Source organism: Corapipo altera, unplaced genomic scaffold (assembly GCF_003945725.1).
Source record: "Corapipo altera isolate COAL_440 unplaced genomic scaffold, ASM394572v1 343, whole genome shotgun sequence".
Taxonomy (NCBI): domain Eukaryota; kingdom Metazoa; phylum Chordata; class Aves; order Passeriformes; family Pipridae; genus Corapipo; species Corapipo altera.
Window position 1 is genome coordinate 2,062,230 of NW_020884913.1, and position 25,304 is coordinate 2,087,533.

General features: G+C 40.4%; 1 protein-coding gene across 4 annotated transcripts in view; it reads left to right on the top strand.

Annotated features, from left to right (window-relative positions):
• PRKCA (protein kinase C alpha) overlaps window positions 1-25,304 on the top strand; it is a 145,752-nt gene that overhangs the window by 87,472 nt on the left and 32,976 nt on the right. For 2 of the 4 annotated variants that reach the window (XR_003529567.1, XM_027654672.1), the window contains exons 4-9: window positions 1,935-2,046; window positions 2,741-2,869; window positions 12,883-13,039; window positions 13,134-13,268; window positions 14,045-14,141; window positions 23,395-23,424. Coding sequence is in view for 3 of the 4 variants with exons in the window: in XM_027654672.1 (XP_027510473.1) it covers window positions 1,935-2,046; window positions 2,741-2,869; window positions 12,883-13,039; window positions 13,134-13,268; window positions 14,045-14,141; window positions 23,395-23,424 (660 nt within the window). In the remaining variant the exon portion in view is untranslated. The remainder of the gene's footprint in view (window positions 1-1,934; window positions 2,047-2,740; window positions 2,870-12,882; window positions 13,040-13,133; window positions 13,269-14,044; window positions 14,142-23,394; window positions 23,425-25,304) is intronic. The other 2 variants (XM_027654673.1, XM_027654674.1) reach the window with 1 other exon arrangement.

The following is a 25,304-nucleotide window of genomic DNA, read 5'->3' on the forward strand; positions in this document are numbered from 1 at the left end:
ACACAACTTTAAAACTCTGTTTATTCAGTGTCATTCTTGGAAGCTTTTGTCCTTCTCAGCCACAGATGTGCTTACCAGAGTAATGTTTAAGTGGATATATTTATAAGGCAACAAGTCCCCTCCTGTGTTCTAAACAAAACAATTTAAGGAAGAATTCACTTCCCAACTGTGGTTTAAATTGTTTGGAATCATATAGTCACAGAGCCATCAGAGAACCCTTTTGTAAAACAACGTTCCCATGACCCTGTGCCACGAGGCCCTTTGCTATATCTTTAATAAATAATGAAACAGATGTTCTGTGGAGCCCTGGATGTCACTCCATGTGGGTTAACTGTGTTTACTAAATAAATACGGTTGTTAGCAGCTTGTATTTCATATCTCGGGCTGTGTAACAGGCAGAGCTATTGAAATAGTCTCCATTTGAATTCCCAATGTAAAGTCTTTACTTGTTATCCTGGATGCTGTGCAGTGAAAAAATGATGGTTACAGATTCATTGTAAAACTTGGAATCAGTGCCAGAATGAATTCACATGCAGAATGCTCCCAAAACACAAAAAACCTTCACAAAGGGTAAGATGGCAAAATATTAACATACGAAGGCAAGATTTTGCCTTCTCATAGTCATATTTTTATGATAATTACTGTTAGAAGTTCTCAGGTTTCTTGAGAAAATGCTTTTACTGGAGGAATCTTTGCCTTTTGAAGACAGAGCCCCCAGGTTTTCTGTCTTGGATTACATGCTGGGCTTTGCTTTTGATTGGCAGGTGAAGTTTAAAAATCAGTATATTTGTAAGACAGTTTAACAGTTCTTATCCAATATAAAGACATATTAATACAAAATGTAATCAGAAGAAAAACATTTTCATGTCTCATTTTGCAGCTGTGTATTCGTTGAGGATGTTTTAGACCTGACATTTCATGATTTCCGTGATCTTTCTGAAAATAATGTTAGCAAGGATTCATTTCAAACCCCAGTGTGCTTTTTAATGAAGAATTGCTGCTCTTCCCAACTCCTGATTAAGACTGGGCAGTGGTAGTTGTGACTAAAATACATTTGGGGCTGGAAATGGCCACCAGGGATATCAGGATGGAGAGGATGTGCACAGGACAGGGCTGTTGCCCCCTTTGAGCACTGCACATCTCCAGCCTGGTGTGTTTGGAATGGGTGAACATACTGAATTTGTGATTTATTCCTTTTATATGAGTGTCTTGGTTTTCCAGAGAGGATCTCTACCCCAGCAAAATTCTTTGGATGTGTCATACATTTAAGTGATTTGAGTGTATTCCCTTTCACTGGTCCTAAACTGGGAAACATTTCCAAGCTGTTGGTGGCTAAAATGTCCTTTCTATAAGTTTCTCTGGTCAAAAATCAGATGGGAACAGCGGTGTCTGTAAAATATTTACTGCATGTCAAGTTAGAAGTTGTTCCCTTCCATTTACAGCGTAGATTATAAAGTTGCAGGTTTTCAAGATGATCCCCTCTGTAAGATGCTGATTTTCCAGCCCTTTGACTGTGGTTCAGAACAGCCCATTAACAGTTATTTCCCTGCTGTATTTTGTGTGGTGACAAGGACACACTGTAAACAGACAGACGGTCTCTGACACTTCAGCCACGGGCTGAACACTGTCATTAAACTTCATGTACTTGTGCAGTCAGTAAGTGAAGTTTTAGTGCAGATAAATCATGGAACAAGGCTGTGTTCTCTGAGCTGACTCACTCTTACAACACCAAAGCAGAGGAAAATTAAGAACTGAGGCAGATGTGCCTGTGCCAATGCAGGTACCACTCTGAGGGTTGGGAACAAGCTACACAATCAAATGTATTTTCCTGCAGCATAAGCTGCAGAGCTGGAAAGATTTTTTTATTTGAAGTGATATATTAAAGGTGTGTCACTGGTATTTTTTTATGACTTGAGGACTTTTTTTCCCTCCAGGATCCCAGAAGCAAGCACAAATTTAAGATCCACACCTATGGGAGCCCCACCTTTTGTGACCACTGTGGGTCCCTCCTTTATGGACTCCTGCACCAAGGGATGAAGTGTGACAGTAAGTGAAGGTTTTCTGTGTTACCAAAAGAGGGCTTTAGAAAGTGAGTGGAAACCCTAGGTAACAGCCTCTTCCTTCATTTCTGTGGAAAACAGTGTTTCAAATGTCAGCTATTTATAGTCCTGTTATATTTCAAGTGGATATTTCAGTACTATAATGATCTACTAATGAAAATCACCTCTGCTGCTGAGAACGCAGCACGTTCAGCTTGATGTGGCTGAAGAGCCTTTGCTGTGGCAGTTTTGAGAAAGCCTCTTGAATACACCCTTAAAGACTGAAAATTCAGTTCAGTTTGTAGCCAAGGTCCAGTATTTTCCTTGTATTTAATTTGTATTGGAAATGTCCTGCTAGAAAAATCTAATAATCAATTTAAACTCACGTTCATTGGGGATGCTGACGTGAATGCTCTGTTTCCTTAGTCATATTCCCAGCAAGTCTTTATTCCAGCTTCACTTTTATTTTCCCTTGCACATCATTAATAGTTATGTTTAGGTTTCTGAAGTAGATTATTTTATTCCCTGCAGAATGTATTGTAAGATGTAGCCATGTCATTGGGTTGAAAACCATCCAGCTGTGATCTGAAAGCCTGGCCAACAATTAAGCATTTAGTCTTAACTTTCACTTTCCTTGAGTTTGCAGTGTGATCATAATTATTGGCTCCTCATGGCTGTCTGAACCATTTTTGTCTCCACAGCCTGTGACATGAACGTTCATAAGCAATGTGTGATAAACGTCCCCAGCCTCTGTGGCATGGACCACACAGAGAAAAGGGGAAGGATTTACCTGAAAGCTGAAGTCATTGGTGAAAAACTGGAAGTAACAGGTAAACAGCTCATTTTGGAACTTTTCAGATTTTATAGGCATTTATAACCACTGTGGGTCTGTGTGCCTTGGTCAGATCTTGGGGTGTTAAAGCCACTGATGGAATATTTCCCTTCAGAAGTGTGAGGGTTTCATACGAAGTGTCTTGGAATCAAGAACTGGGGTTCATAAAAATAAATATAAAAATGAAAGCTGTAGTAATAGCTTTAAAAACTCTGGAATATTAATTAGAAAATCACTTTTGTGTCATTTTTTTTTCATGTAGAAAGCAGCTCAGTAGGATGGTTATCTGTTCAGGAAGTTCCCCATCATCTTCAGAACACAAGAGATGCACTAAACTTTCATCAGCTAGGGAGTTGTTTCCTGTATTTCAGAGTATTGAATAAACAAAGGCAACTTGGATTCAATCCCAAATATTGCTCCCAGTGAATTATAAAATAAAAAAAAAACCACATAATTCTCACATTCTTTAAGCTTGAGGTTACCAAGATGGGGAGGAGGCAGAGAAAGGAAGGAAAGAGAGGGTGGCAGTTCTTTTCCTTGGAAGCGTTTCTCCCAGAATTTATGAGTAATTTTTGGTTGTGCACACCCAGACTTGCACACCCCCACACCCCACTGACCCAGTCTGGGTCTGAAGCTGCAGAAAAAATTCTGTATATCCAGAACAGGGTCCAGTGCTTTTATCATTGCCTGGTTGGTGTAGTAAAATGGAATCAAATTCAAGGCCAAAGTTACACCAGGATGGAGTAGGAGGTTTCTTAGACCATCTCAACTTCTGCCCTTGGTTTTCCTGATGTTTCTTGACATTTCTTGCTTGTTGGCAACCTGTGGATGTTGAGTGTCATGTGTGGCTTCAGTGTGGCTCAGTTGAAAGGATAGAGCCTGTTAGACACCAAAAGGATGTTTCTTCCACCTCTGTTCCTCTTTGGGGAATGAGTCCAGTAGAGGCCATCCCCTCGTGGTCAGCATAAAGGAAATGAGACCATCACCCTGAATTTTCACTGCTAACTGAGCCAGCAAATATTCCTGCTGGCACTGTATTCTCCGTTCTCTCTCAATCCAGATGCCTCCATATTCTCCTGTCAGACCTTGTAAAAGGCATTGAAAAGGAGAAGTTGGATAAAATTTCATTAGAAAGGATCAGAACAGATCCCAAGTGGTGCTTAATTGTAGCTTAACTTTTCAAATCGCTTCCTGTCGACGTGGGAGGGGAAATTTGTCCAAGGTACTGTCATTAACAGAAGGTGGTTTCACAAAGTGGTGAGGCATTTCAGAGATGGTGATGCAGCTTCTAAAAGCAATTGTACCATGAGAGAGAATTAATTTGAAAATCATCCAACTGACAAAATGTAATGTTTGCATTATTCTAGGCCGCTCTGCAGCAAGGTTCTTAAATATGGCTCAAACTTTCTGCTGTAATACACATAATTTGACAAATAACATGTGCTTATTTTCTGATGATTCAGTGGGTTTATAATCCTTTTAGGGACAAAAACATTTGTCACAAGTCTCTGTGGTACTGAGGCCCTGTAAGATGATTACACAAACAAGGATTCTTTTAGTTCACAGTTTTATTTGGAAAGGTCTTCTCTGAGATATGAATGTGGTCAAATTGTTACAGACATTTCTTAGGTTTTCTTCATTGCTCTTTTTGGTGTCAGGGTACTTGGCAAATGCTGTTTCTGTTGTGTTTATAAATAAAACATTTCCATCCTACAATTAAGTAGGTTTCTGGACAACAAGAAAAATGTTTACTATAACCTCGTTATGTATAAAACAATTACAGGGCTGTTGTTGTGGTTGAGGCTTCTCAACATTTCCAAGCTTTCAGAAAACTTCTTTAAATGAAAGTGACAGTTGTTCTGAAAGTAAGCTGCTTTTTTGTTTCTTTCAATAAAAAAATGCCGTACAGACTAAGCCCAAATGACATTTCAGGTGCCTTTTGTGCATGTTTAACTGAAAAGGAAATTAGCAGTTGTCAGGTAGTTCATGGACACGCTGCTATGCAAAAATTTTCTCCCAGAATGTCATTGCTTCTAAAATATTTATTGAGAAAACCTTTGTTAGAATATACAGTTCCCAGAGCTGCCAGGCACAATATCACTGCCTTTAGCTTTGGGAAAGGAGGTGAATTAAGTGTCCAGGAGGTTTAGGAACAGCAGGAAAAATAATTGATGATTGGCTGTTTGGTTTGAGCCCTTGTCTGAATCTTTTTCAAAGGAATTACTCTGTAGGTGTTGAACTGCTCCAGCTGAATTCCTCAATATCTCTGCTCTGCGTCCTGTTTTGGTTGTTAATTAGCTCCTGCTGGTTCTTTCCCAGCCAGCCTTGATGTCATGCAAAACATTTGTGCTGCTCGATGGAGACGTGCTCTGGGGTTGGCACCTTGCAAATCGCTGCCATGGGCACCTTGACCCTCCCAGGCCCAGCCAGGACATTTTCCTGATGGAATGTTATAAACAGGACTGATTTTTTTCACCCCAGTGAATTCTAGGAAGGAGGCAAGGCAGGGTTCTGCCAGGTGGGGCTGGCCAGTGACTCTGTCAGATTATCTAAAATCTCCAAGTTGGCAGGTTTTGAATTGAACTAATGGTGGAAATGATTCAGTTCTATGTATAAACAGACTTAATTCCAGTTAACTGGGTCGGATCTTCAATCCAGGTGCATAAACATGGACATGTAGGTTTTTCTGTGTGAACTGTAGAGACCCTACAACACTTCCTCACAAATTAGTAGGAATTTTGGATTGGCACACTCTGCCAAAACTCACCATCTTGCCAGGGCTGCTCGATCTGCCCCACTCAGTGCTCATTTTGTTGAAGTTCTTAAACATCAGTGGCTTATTTTCAATGGTTGAGCTGCTTGCTTGAGAGTTGCATTGAATATTAATAATTTATTGCACTTGAAGTAAATCAGTGGGGTAGTTTTCTTTTTATAGAAACACTCCTGAATTGCTTATCTCTGAAATCACTGAGTTCGTGACCCTTTCATAGGTTGGATTGACGTGGGGGGTTTGCTCTTAGGCATAATAAAGCAGTTTTTGCTATTCTTAAGCTCTGCTTTTTGCACTGAATTTTCTTCCTCCTGATGTGTGCTTCAAGTTTTTTCACTCTTACATTTACTTCTTGACCCATCTTACAATTCAGGGCGAGTTTGTAGGTGGTTGAATCACAGTTGCGATTTTTTTGTTTTAATTTTATATTTGGGATTATTTTTATAGCGAATGAACAATAACCTATGTGAGAAAAATAACCCCATTTGGTGCACTGATTTATAAAAAGCTGCCATGTTATTGGGACCCTAAACTGTGCCCTGAGAGTGACTGGGAGTTGGATGTGACAGCAGCTGACAGGGAAGAACCAATTTAGGGACAGGGTGGTAGTGACTTGCTGGCAGCCAATGCACCCCATTGCTACATAAACCTTGTTAAAACACACATAGACACAGCCCAGAATTTTCAGAGGGAGGGTTAAATCTATTTTTCTAAGCTTCAAGAATACAGAAAATCTGGTTTCATTCCTCAGTGATGCTCCTGTCATTTGGAAGGAGAGGAGGGCTGGCAGTCATCCCTGCAGAGGTTGGGAGCACAGAGCAGGCTCTCCAACAATAACCTCCCCGGGAGTTCTGTGCTCCCCACTGTGCATTCTCCACATTATTTAGGAGTGTGTGAATGCTGAGCCACCTTCTGGCTCTGCATATTAATGGCCTGTCACGCTGCTTGCTGGGGACAACTGGGGCAGGAGCCTCTGTCCAGACAAGCTGGGGAGACAAACTCGGAGAATTTTGGCACGTTTCTAGAGTCTCATAAAAATTGTTTCCTTAAAAGGTCTTACCACACACACACACACACCACTCTAATAATTTTAGTTATGATTTTCTAGGTCAGTGTCTGTCTTTGTTAGCATTGACTTCCTAATATCTGCGACTGATTTTAAAAGGGAACATACGGGAATATTCTCGATATTTGACCAGCTTTTAGTACCAAATGCCTATAAAGTGATCCCAAATAACTGCTTGCATGTGGGAGACATTATTAATGTCTCAAAAAACACAGATCTCATGGTTTGCTTCACTAATATCTCTTTTGTGACGTTCCCAGAATCTGCAGGGTTGCTGCAGTCATTACAGAAAAAGCTGTGCCTTTAGCAATGCCAGCCCTGATAACAACAGAAAGTTTCTTTCCCATTTCAGTCATTAAATTTACTTTACCATGAAGAAATAGGCAATGCATGGTATTTAAAAAGAACATTAATTTTTCATAAATGGCCATCTACATTCATACAGAAATATTAACTAAATCCTATATATTTAGGTAAGTGTATATACAGATAAAATTAGAAATGTAATGGTCTGAATCCTTTTTCAGACGATTTGATCCATCTTGTGTTAAGATTTATGTTTCATTAAGCAACTGTCCTACCCAGTGGTGCTTAATGATAACTTTTACAAAGATAATCTTATTTTAAAAATAAAATAGAATTGCTCCTGTGAGATTTCCAGTTAAAATTGAAAGCAGAGACCCTATTGCAGGCACAAGAACTTGGGAAGCGGCATTAGGGACAATGGTACATTTTTTGTTAGTAGGAGAGGATATCTTAATAAATAGGGAGAAATAAAGTGTCCTGCAAAATTGGTTCATTTTTTGTCTTGTTCCAGACAAGGAAATGAATCATCTGTGCCTTGTACATCTCCTGGGCAGTGCAGGGCCTCGTTATATTGCCATTTTTCAGGGCTCTGGTAATGGGAGCACTGGGCTCAGGAGGGACATGAAAAGAAATGTTACCTGGGCAGGGGAGTAGTTATGGAATAGAGAAAAGTCTCATATCTGAAAGCCCTTTTAGTGATGAGAACTGCATGGAAACTGGAAATTGTCTGAAAAGCGGGATTTGTTTTCGGAGTCACTTGTACATGTGAGTCACAACCAGCTCCAGAAAGGAAGCACTCAGTGAGTTTTATTAAAACCTCGTAATAAATCTTTAATGAAAGCTGAGCAGTTCTGGAGGCAGCTTTGGATTTTGCATAAGGAGAGTACAAATCCACAAATTGGAAGAAAGAGTATTTTCAGCAATGGGTAAATCTTTTGAACTGTGGCTAAGGGGAGTGCAGGGAGGAACTGGGGAGAAAGTTCCTTGGCTGAGAATACAAGATCCTCTGTCACTCACCTAAGTCATCTGAAAACTGGGCAAATCACTGGGATTTGGGCTAGAATGTTCTTCAGGAGGCAGTGAGAATTATGGAATAATTTACTAATGCTTTATTGTGTGAAGACAGAAACTTGGAGCTAACTCTTGGAGCTAACAACAGCCTCCCTTTTCCTTCATTTCTCTGGATATTGTGCCAGGCCAGACCGTTGGAGACTGGGATTGTCTTCTAAAAGTAGTTATTAGCATGTGGTTGAGAGATTTCTGCTCATCTGAGTTGCCTATGGGGGGTAAAAGATTGGCACAGAATGGTTGCTGTGATCACTAAACTGGTTTATTATCCACATTTGGGAATTCAGGAAAAAGGTAACTGTGACTCACTTGAAAAGGAACTGAGTAAACTCATGCTGCTAATCATCCAGCTTTGTTCTAGGGACAGAAACATTTATTTATTCATTCCCATGACTAATTTTATCTGATGGTGCCACAAGCAGCTATAAATCCATAACTGCATATGGCTTGACTTATCCAATCTCATGGAAAAAGTTTCGGCTTCGTCATCCCCTCTCTGAATTCCTCAGAATTCTGCCTGTATTTCTTCTCTTTGCATCAAATGTCAGTTGTTCTCTGCCAGCCCACTCTGTTTTATTTAGATTTTTATTTAAAGTATGAATACCTAAGAACAAGATCTGTGTTTGCTTATATCTTTATACTATTCCTGGGAAAGTGGGCGTCCCAGTTCCAGGCATGGCTCCTGGATGGATGCTGCTGGTTTAGAAGGAGCACGTGATAGAAGAGCCATAGGACAGTCATCAAATAGTCTCCATTTTCTGCTGAATAGACATTTAGGATCTCTCCTTCATTAACAAGGAGGAAAATGGCACATTTTTTCCCTATTTCTGTTTTTAGAAGGAAAACCTGGGCAAGGTGGGATTTGTTAAAATCCAGTATATACTTCTCTTTGTTGTCTGTTCATCTGTGTGCTCTCTCAGTCCCCATTAAGAGTCCAATCTGGACAAAATGTTGGGAAATTTAACTTGTAGCAGCTGCTTTGCTCAGTACAGAGATTGTTATCATCCTTAATAGTTATGACAGAAAACCAACAAATTATAATTTAGGTTCGTGCCCATGTTATACTCCACCTCGCTTCAACCATCTCTCATTTACAGTAACATCCCTAGCACAGTGTTGAGTTTAATTAACTAATAATTATCAAGCAGTAAGAGGTTGCTGGCTGTCATTACAGCTCTGGCACCACTCAGCCACAGTAAGTTGATTTATTTTCAGGGGGTTATTTTTCATTTTGCTTTTTCACCACAAGAGATGGTGCCTTGGGTGGGGAGGGGAAATCTCTTTTTCATGTCAATTCTCTTAGAGAAACCTGACCCATCCTGTTAAAAATAGGGCACCCTTGGAGATGGACCACTTGGATGCTAATTCTTTATAAGCACCATTCAGCACAAGTATCATCAGGCTGCTTCCTCAGGAAAAGAAGTGCTAAGTCAGTTGGAAAAGGATGTCTAAGGGTATTAATTATGCAGACAAAAGTACAAATGGGCCAGATATCTTAAAACAAGGAGGGAGATAATGACTTTGTCTGCAGCCTGTATTTAGTACATGTTGCATCTTTCCTTCCCAATTAATCTTTGAGCTTCTCTTTCTTATATTTAGAGGGGTTTTTTTTTCCATTTTCTGTGTGTGCTGCAAAAGAAAGAAGCAATCTTACATATGCTGCCGTGGCCTCCTGCTGCCAGTGTTGTTTTCTAGGCTCAGCAGGTTTATCCAGGCTGGTCAGTGATGGCTTTCTTCAGGGAATTCTCTCTTGGCAGATCTTCCAAGGATGTCTCTGCATCCACCCAGCCTGTTGCTTAAAATTCTGCTTGTTACACTGAGCTTCTCCAGGTAAAACTGAAACCTAAAAGCTGAGTCTGAAGATGCCATGTTCAAATTAAGCCATTTTGTTCAAGGGATTTTAGTGACAAACTTCCCAGTGTGTATTTTTGGGAAGCTGTAGAACATGTGGAGAGTTCTGCTCCTCACTTATGTCAAACTACAGGATGGAAAAAAAGAATGAGAATGTGGATTTTGAAGTAACAGCTCATGTGCCAAACCTGGCAGTGCAGTCACAAGAACCATGCACAAGAAGACTGGAAAAAAAAAAAACAAAAAAAGCCAAAATAACCCCAAATATAGGATGAGAGAGAGCAGCTTGCACTGAAAGCTGTCACTTCATCCCGCACTCCCTTTGTGGTTCTCAGTCCCTTTGGGATTGTAAATACTTAGCTAAAATAAGTCATTTAATCTCAGTGTTATTCCTCAAAAGTATTTGAAGATGGCTTTCAGTGTGCTAAATTTTAATATTGGGTGGGTTGGGTTTTTTTCATGGATTGAGAACAAATGGTTTTCCAGCTGACCACTGGGTGTGAAGACCCTCAAAGGGCAAACTCAGAGTAAACAAGAGTGGAAACAATTTTCCTGACCTGAAAACTGTCATTTCCCCAGTTGCAAAGCCCTGTCAGCTTCATACAGGGATTGTGGAAAACTGAAAATGAAAGGGTTTGCAAGAAAGATGCATGTTTCTGTTCTGTTCTTTTAAAACACAGTGATTTTTTTTTTCTGATATAATTATTTGAGCAATAAACTTACTGAACAGAATTACACTTTATTCTAAAATTTTAACCCATAAACATTTTCTGACTGTAGTTTTAAAACCACAAATTTAAGAAACTTAATCAGTATCAACTGTTGGGTCAAGTTCATGTGATTCATTTCCAGCCACGATCTAATTTCCTTGATTAATTTACCTCAGAGTATCTGTTCTGCATGAGAATTATCTTGACAAATAAACTAGTGTCTTCCGAATCAGTAACTCACATCACTGGACACTGCCTTCTTCCCACAGCTATTTTGGATATAAGGTACCACTTAGGTCTGGTGTTTCTTCCTTCCAACTTGTTCTACCACACCTAATAATCCCTCATTAAATAAACAGAGCAGGTCAAACTGTTTGAAATTATGGGGGTTTTTTCCTGTGGCACTGGTAGTTTTTTTCCCCAAAAAGAAAATTTCCCTCTGCATCCTGCATCAAATGCCACAGGGGCTCAGGAGTAGGTTTGCACTTGGCAGTTGTGTCCTTTGGAAGAACACAATGAGCACTAAAACACTCTCTCCATCCCCTGCAAGGACAGAGTCAGCCCAGAGCTGCTTCCATCACCCTGATAATACACCTGGTGTGTAGGAAATGGAGCAGAACATCCCATGGTTTATAAATCAGTGCTGTTTTACAACAGGGGTGTTGTCAACACCACCATCTTTCATTCCACTGGCCTTTAGTAAAGCACAGGAATAAAAACCTGCTGCCCAAAAGCTGTCCTCTTCTTATTCTATATATAAAAATAATATCTGTGTTCCTTGGATGCCTTTCAGCCTCCATGCTAGGAAACAACAGACTGAAATCCTGGGAAGGATTTTTTATTTATAATATGAAAATGCCATTTAAATCTGGGGGAAGAGGAGAAGAATGCCTTGAGCAAACAGTAACTACCTGTTGCTGAAGATCTAACAAGTTTTTTTCTTTTTTTTCTTTGCATTAACTCTGATTCTAAAATTCAAATTTTTGTAGGAAATATTTTCCATCGAGAAGTATTAAGTGGTTTAAAGGTTGATGTTTCCTAAATTTCCTTTTAGATTTCTTCAGTTAGGTAGATGAATTTGAAAAAGCCCTCTTGAATGAAAGCTGAGGACACTGTCAATCCAGGATAATCTCTCTGGTGGCTCTCAAAGGCTGGACTTCCTTCATCCCCTGGGAACTATGTCACCCTCAAAGCTTCTTGCAGTCATCCTTCCAGAAACAAGTCCAGTCTTAAACTATGGCTGTCACAAAGGAATTCCTGAATAAAAGCTGTTTTCTGTCCAGAACAAACCCAGAGATTGCTGCTCTCAGCATGATTTGAGATGCCCAGTTGTGAGCTCCAAATTTCCCTCTCCAGCTTTATCCCAGCTGGTTTGGGTGGGATGGGGTTTCCCAACATGAGGAAAATTCACCTCTTCTTCCAAGGTGCAGCACAATAAAACCTTCCATGATGTATAAATGCTACTCACGTGGCTACAGGAGGGAGGGCAGTGCTGTCTTTGCTCTTCCATTGAATATTCCACTCCCCTGCACTTCTGACCTGCGGGTTCTGAGGGGTCTCTCACTCTTTGGGGATCAGGAACAACATGAGATAAATTAACTCACTTTATTTCTTCTTTTGACATTGTAAAAGTTGAAGAACATTAAGGCTTTTGTGAAGCTGAAGTTTAGCTTGTCTTCCCTGTAGTTTTCCTTTGGTTGCTATCATGACATAATGCTCACAAGGATTCCCTCTGACAGCTGATGAACTGTGAATCCAGGGGAAATTTAGTGTTCAAAACCTTCCAGAGGGGGTTCGTATCAGATAATGGACCCTCTGAAATCCATTGTGATCTGGCTGTTGCCCTTACAGCTTTTGGCTGATAGTCCTGTCATTGTATGGCCTGAGACTGATGAGGAAATAAAAGCACAAAGAATTGGTACCTGCTTAGAAAAATTACAGTGATGGATTTGGGTATTTAATCGTTCCACTGCAGGAAAACGCTGCCTGGGAGCTGCGTGTTGGTTGTGAATCACTCCTCTCCTGTCATTGCTCTCTACAATTCTGACAAATATCACCCTGTACAACCTCACTTTACAGCAAGGAGTTTCTTCCATGCCAAGTCTGACAAGTGGCTTTCACGTCTTATTTATTTGTCAGCAGCTTTCAATAACTCTGCTTTGACATGTTATTGCGTTCTATGAGCGATGTCTAATCCTGTACAAACGAGCTGGTTTTTTGGTTTTTTTTTATATTGACAGTGAGAGAAGCAAAAAACCTCATTCCCATGGATCCAAATGGACTCTCAGATCCTTATGTTAAACTGAAGCTCATCCCAGACCCTAAGAATGAAAGCAAACAAAAAACAAAAACCATCCGTTCTACTCTGAATCCGGACTGGAATGAGTCCTTCACTTTGTGAGTTTAACACCATTTCCTGCAGGATCTTTGCCTGGTTTGAATTGTTTGTTCAGTGTTACATTGGAAACTGCTCTATTTCTCTCCTTTTTAGTAAATTAAAGCCTTCAGACAAAGATCGCCGGTTGTCCGTCGAGGTCTGGGACTGGGATCGAACAACCAGGAATGATTTCATGGGATCTCTTTCGTTTGGGGTGTCAGAGCTTATGAAAATGCCAGCCAGTGGATGGTAAGAGTTTCAGACAAGGGAGAAGGAGAGAATATATCATCAAAAGTTTTAAATCAGTCTTTTTCTTCAACATGATCTACCTTTTTTTTTTTTTGAGTTTTTCACTGAGTTTCAGGCTATAAATTCCCTGAAAGTGCAACTAAACCTAGGAAATACAGGCTATATATATGTATCAAGGAAGGATAATGAAAGGATTGCTTTTCTTTTGTGGTGTTCATGAAACTTCTACTGGAGCCAGGAGCTGCTGCAAACTCAGCTCTGTGTACATAGTCTTGTGATAGGAATTTTATTTTTATCTCAAATACGATGTATTCATTACTAAGTGTATCATGTTATATATAGCTCTGCAAATTCAAAGTGCATGGAAACTGATTTCATAAAATGCCATCTCATTACCTACCAAGCAAGGGGCAGAACTCACCACATCTCCTGAAAAAGGACACTCCTTCAAAGATAGCTCTTCAGGGCTGTGGAAGCACTGGAGACAAAGGTTCTCTAGGGTTGATGTCTCCCATCATATCACAGGGTGGGTGGGAAGAATCTCCTTGTCCATTAAACTGCCTTGACACATAATTTGGGATTAAAAGTTTGATTTCCTGTTAAATATGTCCTATTTCTGAGTTTGCTTTAGGTCCTTGAGGTCAGTTCTTTACCTGCCTGTGACACTGATACAAACCACACACAAAAAAAAATGATATAATCACACTAAATCAGGCTTCAAATCTGACAGGAATAAAACTGGAAAGTCACATTTTTTTTTCTCAAATGTTCCACAGGTACAAGCTGCTGAATCAAGAAGAAGGTGAATATTACAATGTTCCAATTCCAGATGCTGATGAAGATGGAAATGCAGAGCTCCGGCAGAAGTTTGAGGTGAGGGCTAAAAGCTGTATATTGCACTTATTTTTCACTTTATTATGAATTTTTTCACTTTATTCCAAAAAAGAAAGCCCGTTAAAACATACATATGGTTGAGTGCTACTGCTTCTGTTCCTGTGTCAGCACTGTGTGACTTTGGTTTCCTTGAAGATTGGGCCAAATGGTTTAATTCAGTGGTGGCATCATTTTTCTGACAGTTCAGCTTCTGTGCTATGACACTTCTAAGTTGGTATTTTAAAATATGTTTTGTCAAGCATGTGTAATAATTTCAATATCTTCTAATACTTACTGCAAAATCTTCCAGCCATTATCGCTGGTATCTCCGTTATTTGACAAATGAAATTCTCAGAAATCACATATTTAGAATGTTTAACATTAGAATGTAAGTTCGTGTGTTTTAACAAAAGGCTTGTAATATTTACTGATAATTTAGAGTCCCATAATCTTTGCAGAAGTTTTTCATGTGAAATTCTGATCTCTGTAGTGTGGGTGAGGATGTTTTTAAGGACCAGAGGTATTGGTGGTTGTGTATAGAAAAGAGAATCCAGAGAAAAGCAATGCTTTCCACAGTGTCCTGCCTTCTGTGGTGCCAGCTGGAGGGGCTGGTAGCCACAAGCACAGTCTCATTGTACCATACACAGGAGTAATTCCTTAATGATCACACTCAACCAGCAACTCAGCCTCTTCTGACAACTACAGCTGAGACTTCAGCTAAATATTTGCTGACCACAAACCCCAGGAACAGGGCAGGTACAGCCTGGGGAGGGAGGGGGTTTGCTGATGGCTGTGCTGAATTCAGCTCATCTCCCTTGGCTGCTCTTCCAGCTGCTCACAGAGTAATGAATTTGAAATATCCCAACCTGCACTGTTGGTTCCCTTTTCCTGGCTGGACATTTCCAGCCCCAGCCAGGCTGTTTATCCAGAATGTGATTAATGTACCTGTTGTGCATAAACAAACACGCCTGCTCCTTTCAACCTGAAATGGCAATTTTTGATGTTCACCATCAGGCAGAATTCTCCATTGTTATTATAAAAGATGGGTTAACCCGAGAAAGTGAGGAAAAACAGCACATTGCAACTTTCAAGGAAGAAAAAGAAAAGGTGCAGCAATTTCTTGTGAATGCATTTGGATCAGCTCCCATACTCCTGTCTGGCATGAGCAATGATTTTTGTTATACATTTGAGAAGTATTTCAATCTCCATTCCATTTTCCTTTCTTTGCAATTGTGATCTGACCCAGTGTGATTTTATTTTGCTGCACTAGGTCATTTGCTGTTCAAGATCATATTTATTTTTTATCCTCTCTATGAAGAATAGCTTCAAAAGTAATTCTGTCCACCCCTTCCATGCCCCTGTGCATTATACAGAGCCTGGAACTGGTGTTTAAATGTTGGTGATACAGGTATAGAAATCTACTTGTTTTTTCTCAGGTCAGAGACAGCACAAAGAAAAGTCACTAAAATTGTCCACTTAAAAAGGTCAGATATTATATGCAGTATATTTGTATATTGAATTTACAACCTCTTAGGCTTTTTTCTTCATCCTGCAGTAAATACACTGGTTGCAGGAGAAACAGGCAGGGTTTATCCGTGTCCTGCAATGAAACAGGAGAAATCCTGAGAGGTTGCGTCGGGTAAAGCTACTGGACCTGGTCCCAGAAACAGCAGCTTCACATAGGGGCAGCTCTGCCTCAGAAATAATTAGTCTGTCTCAAAGTCTAATTAGTTCAGCCTCAGCACTGTGTATTTGAGGCTCTCCCTGTTCTGGGAGTAGCCTGGTTGTTGCTGTTTGAGTGACTGAATTAATCAAGGGAAGGGAATAGGTCTTCAGTGAACACGGTGTCTCCAGGAATGTGATTTCCCCAGGTGCACAATGAACAGTTTTAAACCATAGTGATGATAAATGAAAGTGTTGGTAGCTGAACAAACTCTGTAATTATGAGGAGACCAAGGCTGGGATAATGCAGTGTTACATGGCAGAAGGATTCAGGTTCACCCATTTGCTCTCTTGTAAAATTTACCACTCTGAGAAGGGGCAGAGGGAAGCAGGACCCTCCAAGTAAAATTCTTACTTGGTTTCAAAGGGCATCACTGTGATGGCTTCTAAAAATTAGCAGCACAGATGTCTGAATGGTGGTATTTAACTTATTAGCTATTCTGGTGTGGCACATAAGTGGTGCTGACTCTGATCATCTTTTATCTTACTTCTGTTATCATTTATATTCTGGCTTACATAGGCATTTTATTTTAGGTGCCCTGTACTAAGGAACAAATAGATAGCACTGAGAAATATGCTGCTATTTGGGATTTAATGACATCATCTAAATAAATATTGCCACTGTTCTAAAATCAGCATTGAAGCCTTGCAGGAAAAGGATTGCAGATCTTGACTGCCATTTTCCTGGAGGAGTGAGTTTGTCAGGAACATTAAAATTATAGATAGATGTCTCAGTTTAATGAGACTGAAGTGTTTTGCTAAGGAGGATGAGTTATGGGGAAGACCAAACTCCTCCCTCTAAGCACCTGTAAATCCGAAACTAAGAGGCTCCAATCGAGGAAGTCTGGAGAAAGAAAAAAAAAATAACAGCCTTTTATTAAAGGATATATGTGTATTGGCAGAACAACAAAAGAACACGAAAAAACCAATCAAACAATGATCTTGTGCCCAAAAATCCCCTTCATAAGGAACCAGTTGGGTACTTTTCGGGGTTTGGCACAATTTTAACCACGCTGGGCAGGGGGTGTGTTGGGCTCTGGCGGTCACCGTGTGAGGGCCTTGGTGCACGGGAGGAGCCGAAAAATGGAGATTTCCCCACACACAATGAGAAGGGGAAGGGGAAAAAGGGGAAAAGGGACTCTTCTCACAAAAACTCACGCTGTCTGCGGCTGGCTGTGGCCGGGATTTCCCCCTTTTCGTCGATGGGCACAAACCGCTGCCAGACACGGGAGCGGAGGAGGGAAAGGGCAACCTCGTCCCCAAACAGTTCCTCTGTAGATGGATCAAACCTCTCCAAGGAAATCCGAGCAGATCTGGGCTGGGGGCAGAACAGGGCACAGGCAAGCCAGGGCCAAAAACAGCCAGATGACCAGGCTGAGAACAAAAAGACATCGGAGCCTTTCCAACGCACACCTTGCCTGAGTTAAGGCAAAAGTGGAATAATTGCCCCCGTTTCCAAGGAGAGAAGAAAAAAAAAACTCATCACCCCTCCCCACATTCTTAGGAGGGCCATCAGGAGGTCCCAGGGACTTTTCAGCAAAACTTCGGGAAAGAAGACATTTGTCTGTAGCGACCTCCCAGCTGCAAGCAGGAGAGCAAAGCAGGTGAGCAGTTGGGAAAGATGGGGGGAAAAATATCCCAGGAACGGAAACAAAGCTTGAATGCTTTGCATCACCTTATGCAAAAGCAAAACCGAGAAGTGTCTGGACATAAATTAATGACAGTTTTAGATTGGATTTTTTTACACCTACCTGATTTTTCCAAGAGATGGGACTTTCCAAATAGAAACTTGGCAACGAGTCCGTCGTATGCTTTGTGAGCAAGCTGGACTTGGGGACTCTGCAGCTTGCAAACACTTAACTACGTGGGGTATGCTGATGGCTACTTTAAAAGCAGCTCAAGAAGAGACAGAAACTGTTGCAGCTCTGGACTCTAACCTCCCTGCTCCTCCTGTGACAGAGGACAAAACTAAGAGCACAGAGTTACCCTTTGAGGAGAAAAGCGGCTGCAAGCTGCCCAAACTCCCACAAACATGCCCTTCCACCCTCCCGAAAGAGGAACCTGACATTGACTCCGACGACTCTTCTGATCCGGGGTTAGACAAACCAGAACGAAAATTATCTCCTTTCATTAAAACCCAGAATGGACACAGAAAAATTTATGGAAACAAATGGGACAAATGCAGAGAAAAGGCTTTAGCAGCGGGTGATTGGGAATTTGTAACCACCTGTCCTGTTGTATATCAACAAAAACAACCTCCTAAATATCATAACCTGTCTTATGAGATGATAAAAGATTTACAGCAGTTAGTAAGAGAAAGCGGTATCTCCTCACCCCGTGTGTACTCCTTTTCAGAAGTGTTAAGTACTTCTTATGTGTTGGTTCCTCATGTTTGGAAATGTCTCTTGAAAATGATTTTAACAACAACACGTCCCGTTGGGAATCGCTGTACGACCAAACGGTGTGAGGTAACTGTAGCAAACCCAAAATCAAGCAGCCAAAGCACTGGTGTCAAGGCAACAAAGGGCTGAGATCCACGTGGTACCAGAATCAACTGTACAAAATGAACAATTTCCCAACCGTGCTCCTTGAGCCACAAGAATTAGGGATCTTGGGAACTTTACAAGCTACAACATGTTTCTATCTTAATTTTTTCACAGGTCCTCACGTGAATCAACCTGAGCTTGACATCTCTCCCACAGGGATTTATGCAAATGCTTCTCTATAGTGTAATGAAACATTTAGCCAAGGTTTGTCCCTGGCAATAACCCAATAAGGTTACCTGATTTATTCTTGATTTGTGGGCAACGAGTATGGAAGAGCAACCCTGGAAAAGCGGTGGGGGGTCCCTGTGCTTTTGGGCAACTAACACTATTTCACACTAATAAGTTACCCTTGAACAGAACTCCACTCAGCAGAGGCAAAAGATCAATACTGCAATTTTCCGCAAATTGTGACTCGAATATCCAATTCTGGAACCGACTGCAAAGATTCTTTTCCAGCCTTATAGTGGGCATAGGAATGGCACATACTTTAACCTCTCTAAATAAACTTGGCTGCTGGCTTGTGAAGGAAGCTAATGCTACTGGCTTAGCAACAAGTGCCTTACTAACCAATGTAGATTCAGTGAGATGTGGAGGCTCGTGGACCAGAGCAGAACTCAAAGTGTTACCGAAGCAGAGGACGTTGCCAGAACAGAAGAGAATGTGGCAGAAGGTGGGAGGAAGTGTCTGCAATGTGCCTGGAGCCAAAGGTTGTGTGACCCAGAACAAGAAGATGATTGAAGAAAAGAAGGCGGCGTGTTGGAAGCTGATAGGTGTAAAGATGGACATTAGTTGTTGATGGGTAGAAATATGCATACTGTAATTTTATAGGGCCGAGTATTGCTTGTTGATAGGTTGAAGATGCTTTGCTTTGCTCACAGAGCAGAAATGAAACTAATTCCTCTATAAATAGAGGCTTGAAATAAATAATAAACGATTCTGACCAGCAAGGGTGTCCGTGCTTCAGTCGCTACAACCTCCCATTTAAATCAGAATTTTAAAAATATCTTCCTGCATCTATATTTCAACAGACAGCCTTGAGACTGGGCCTCAAGCTCTCACTGGTTTCAAACTCTTTACACAATCCCATCACATCCTTCTTAACATATCACTGTAACCACCCAGACTTCTTATTTAAATGTGGTTATTAGCCACACAAATCTCGTGGATATGCTGCTTTGCTTGCTGGACCTTCTGGCACAGATTCTTTAAGTCATTTATTCAGTGTAAATCTACCATAAAATAGCTATGCGAGATTATAAATAAATAATAATAGATTCAAAAATTCTCTTCGCTTACATCTGTAAATGAACAGAAGAAACCTGTTTGTCATGAGAAGTTTCCTCATGGCCCATTCTGTCACCTCTGAACCAGCTGAAAAATTAACACCCAACTTCTGCCCTATCCAACAAACGGGACTAAATTTGGAAAAGAAGGAGTTGAAGAGGATGGTGCTTTTTTACCTTTTTGATTTTATTGCCAGGATTTTTCTTATTATGTACAATGTGTTATCTATATGAACTTGTGCATTATATAGAAAGCGAGGTGGGTTATGCAGAGGTGCAGTGCAGTATCTTCTACACAACAAATTTTATTCAATCTACGTATTTTCTGGTTCTCACCTCTCACTAGAACTTACAAATTCATTATCTGCTCATTTAGCAGTGTTATCAAATCTGTCCTCAGTGATTTATACGTGATACATCATTATTAATATTTAGAGATAAAAATATACTCCTGTAGGAAGTGGAGGCAGGAGAAAATCTGTCACTATTTTTAAGTTGGTTTTAACCTTTGGTTGTGAATTTTCTCTCTGGAATGGGATTATTTGTGGCCATCTCAAAATGCAACTCCCTCAGAATAATTGTAGCTGCTCCATAATTGTCCGTGCTGAGGTTGCCATGGGAACTCCCAACAGTCCCAGGTGGCTCCATGGACCCAAACTACCAAATCTTCTGACTGCAGCATCTACTCTTTGTTAGATACTTATTTTCTTCTTGCAGTATTTTACTAGGCAAAGAAAAAAGCAGAATATTGAAATAATGCAACCTTATGGTATTTTTTTCTACCAAGTTGTGGTTTGGGCAGTAAGATGCTTTTGCTTGGGGTTTTTTTTGTATTAGAGGAAAAGAAATTGTATAGCTTCTATTGTAGAAAGTTATTTCAGTTTGGTCAAGCCTTTTTTTTCCTTTTCCTGCTTAGTAAAGCACTTCTTGATAGAATAATAATAGAATAATACTGTTTTAAAAGTAGGCTGGTGAGTTATTCTCTCTGTTCCCTTCTTTCCACATCACCAGCACGGGAAATGTTATTAAAAATAAAGTAGTTATGGTCCATTCAAATGATTTTTTTTAAATTAAACAAAGGCCAGAGCAGCTGTAATCCTGACACGTGGACACATTTACTGAGCACAAGGTACCTTGAGTGATGGGAGGAGTGTGAGTCACTACACCCAGCTTTGGGAATTGGAGTGATCCAAGCACATTGTTGCCGCTCCTAAAATCTTCATTTTAAAGCCTCTGTGGGGAAGACGTGCAATGGTCCTCCTGGTGCATAATCTTCACATATCAGACATCTTCTTTTGTTCTAATTACTTCCTCTAGTGTAGCTCTGGGTGGATTTCAGAGGAATGAAATTGTTCTCTTGGTTTCTGAGAGAGGCTGCTCTTTGCACTGGGGGAATCCATGTGGGTCCGTTCTGATGGTGCTTCCCCGGGGACACAAATCCACATCCACCACCCAGGCCACCTTTGAGTGGTGTTTGTGTTCAAGATTTCAGCTGCCTTGACCCATGGAATTGCTGCTGGAGGCTGTACAGAAGCTGGACCTGTTGTGTCCTTTTCCAGCCTGCAATGTAAGGGGAGGGAGCAGAGTCCAGAACAGGGTGGATTTTGTATCTGAGCACTGGAAGTGTGCAGTCAGTGGTGACATTTTGGTGACATCTCAGTGCTTCTAAACATAACTATTAGGATGATCCTAAAGAAAATGTCTTTTAAAGTGCCTTATCATTTGAAATATAAGAACAGGGAGGATGTGGAGCTTGGCCATCGGGCTCGGTTATAAATACCCAGGACCTCTCCAGTGACTCAGGAGCTGTAGATATTTCTGCTGCTGAGCTCCTCCAGGATGCAGAGCAGCACTTTGTTTGACTAAACCTGTGTGTTAATCCTTGTGCAGACGTGAATTTACAAAGCAGTGCCCTCTCCCAGTCTGGATTTGTGCATACAGAGCTCCCATGGGTTTACACCACCAGGCCTCTCTTTGTGGCTGGTGTTAAACAGAACCCGAAAATGTCCCCAGATTTCAAGGCACAATTAAAGCTTTCTGATGAGTTCTGTTGCTGTTATAGTCTAATGCTAAAGAAACCTCTTTCATTTATTTATCATTTCCTTTCTCAACACCAATACATCATTTCAGATTGTTTCACTGCAGGTCTTGCATTTCTTAGATCTTCAACACTCCCTTTAGTTTTAGTTTTTAAAGCAGTTTCTGGCTGCTTTATTTGAAAGAAGGCCAGGACTGTCTTGATTAATCTGACATTTTCCTGATATTCACAGCAACTTTAGGTCAAAAGGGCATTTTCTTTCTTTCCTTTAATCAGTGGCCAGAACATCCTAGAGCTGTCTTGATGGAGGCTGGGTGAAGATGTTGCTGTTGCACAGCCAGGGCCATAGCAGAAGACTCCAGGAACTGTTTCAGTAGCTTCTTAAGAACCCAATGAGTTTTCTAATTAAATTAATTAATTTTTTGTTAAAAAAAAAAAAACAACAAACAAACAAACAAAAAAATAAACCGAACCGTAGAGGAGCTTATGATTTTGTTAATTTGTGGATTAAGTTCTCCAGGTCTCTCTGTAAAGTATTATAAGGGCTGTGAAGGAAATATTTCTTTGAAGTTTTTGAAGGATGGCAATGTTTTTGCCCCAGAGCTGTTATACTACAGTTACTTTACTCTTTTTTTTTAATAAATAAAAGATATGATCTCTTCCAATCTGTATCTAGCCAATATGCACTCCCATTTTGAAGCAATAACTGTAACTTCAGGCAGGTCAGGGAAGGTGACATGAAAAAGGGAAATAATGTTGCTGACACTTCAAATTGTGAACTACAAGATTAAATTCACTTTTCAGGAAACAGACTCTAAGCTACACTGAAATCATGACCAGCCAAAATATCACTGGCACATCAATCCACACTCATTATGCACACAGAGATATAAAAAGAAGAGCTGCTTTTTTTGGCCATGGCACTCATTCCTATTTTTAAATTGTGCATATTTAATCATTAGAGAATAGTTTGCAGCATTATAGAGATGCTGTTAGATGACTCCATCTGTTCTGTACTATAGTTTGGCATGGGGAATTCCCATATGCAGTTATCTGGAGGTTTCCCATCCACTCACCAGAGCTCAAACTAGAAAACTTGACATTTCTTAACTAGATGACATAAATCTCTGCTCTCTGTTCGGATCAGCCTCTGATTTCCCTAAGGCTTTTCTCAGGCAGTGTGTTGTGATTTCAGGTGAAGAATATATGTAAAAAATCATATCGATGGGAGGGATTTCTTTATCCCTTTTGTAAAGGTTAAATGTGTGTTGCAGAACAAGGCAAAAAAAATAAATCAAGAAACCTTTTAGTGCTGTGGCCCTGTCAGAGCTCATGAGGTGGTGAAGCCCAGGCTCCCCACAGCTGGACACACCTGGAGTGTTTCCCTGAGGAATGTCCCGTGCATGAGGGGGGAGGATGTGCCCAAAGCTGAGGAGCAGCTGTGTGAGAACCTGTCCCTTGCTGTGCTTGTCCCTGCTCCTCCCTGGCAGGGTAATTAACACCAATTTATTTTTTTGTGTGATTTTCCTGTGCTTAACAGATGTGTCCATTTTGTATTCCCGCTGCTGTGTCTGTATTTGTTTATTCTGCTACTAATTGTGGTTGCTTTGCTGTGCCAGCCCTTACTAACCAGGCAGTGTTTCTCCCTTTCCTGTCTCTTCCAGGACTGTCATGTAAATATCCACTTCTTCAAGGTAGTTTTGGTGTTCTCCTGCACCTTTCTCTTCACACAACCCTCTTGACTGCTGTTTGAAGTTTATTAAGTTTATTAAGTTCAGTTTCATCCTCAGCATGTTTTAAGGATGCACTTGTTTTTCTCCCAGTTAAAGGTTTTCTTTAAAAAAATGGATTTGTCACAAAATACTCCCCAGATTAAGATTTTACTACCAAAAAGTAGTCATCCAACCTGAGCAGATGCAGTGTGCCTTTCTTTTAGAAGGAATGAGTTAAATGAATGCCACCTTCTCATGGAAAATGGAAAATGGTGCATCTTTAATTTGAAAGACATTCATGGAACTTTAAATGACTTTCACAGATCAAATAATGCTCGTGGTCACTGTATATTTAAATAGATAAATTTGCATACTACAGCATGCATGGATTATGGTATAACATACTACATCTATTGCTATATGTTATTTGGAGTATGCTATATCATAAGAGATTATTATATTATCATGTGCACAGATGCTCTGATACCTGAGATACCAATTCACCTGTTAACTTCCCATTTTACTTTTTTCACTAATCACCACATCACTCAGTTATTGCCATAAAAGTTACATCTCAGCATTGAGAACATACATGTGTGGACTTTATATTTGCATGTATCTCTGACAAATTATCTTGCTTTATTACGGCAAAGGTTACTGACACAAATCACACTTGAAGTTTTATACATTGGTTAAGTTACAATTTGAATTAAAATTTGAAGCTCCTGAGATGTAACTGTTTTAGGAATCTAAGATTATTGAAGCCATTATCATCTTCAAATAGTATTTTTACAGCTGAAGTTGACCTAGAGCAGTTTACATGTTACAGCTCGAAGCTTAAAATACTTAATTTAAAAAAAAAAAAGTTATGTTGTTTATAGAATTGTTTATATTATTAATGCCTTATTTTAACAAATATTGTAATACTGAATCAGAAAAATCAAAAAATAAGACCATTTGTCATTGCCAAATATTTCCTAATGCAATAATCATTTGTCATGCAATCAGTAACACTTTTTCTTAACCTTGATTCTTTATCTGATATCTTTATCTCAGAAAGGCCTGTGCAGAAGAGGACTGTCCTTCCTCAATCCTTTATACCTTTTCTTATTTGAGAATAAAACCGCATGGGGGTTTCGTTGGTGAAACTTGTTTCATGCTGGGAAGTTGGAATTTTCTCTGTTTAAGTGTCTTTTTAAAGGAGAAAATGCATCTGAGATAAATATGAAGTTTTGTCACTTCATTTGTAAAATCCGGACCTTGAAGTGCACTGATATAAACTGACAGAAGTCCTTGTCCATTCATGTTTCCACCACAGGAGAGCACCCAAAAAAAAGGGCTGAGGAGTTTCCTACAGCTGCTGCTTCCCAAAAATTCATGTTTAGTGCTGGTGAATTATAAACATGAATTCCAACAGAGCAAGCTGGCTCTCTGTTTTGATGGGGATGCTCAAGAATTCAGGTTTTTTCATGGAGGGGGGGAAAAAAAAAGCTTCCTTGTTTGTGATGTGTCTTTTCTCACTGAATCACTATGAGGAGAGGCTGAGAGAGCTGGGGCTGTTCAGCCTGGAGAAGAGGAGGCTCAGGGGAGACCTCCTCACTCTCTACAACTCCCTGACAGGAGGGGGGAGCCAGGCAGGGGTTGGTCTCTTTTCCCAGGCAACCATCAACAAGACAAGAGGGCATGGCCTTAAGCTGTGCCAGGGGAGGTTTAGGTTAGACTTTAGAAAGAATTTCTTTCCAGAGAGGGTAATCAGACATTGGAATGGGCTGCCCAGGGAAGTGGTGGATTCTCCATCTCTGGAGGTGTTGAAGGTGAGACTGGATGTGGCATCAGTGCCATGGGCTGGGAACTGCAGCGGG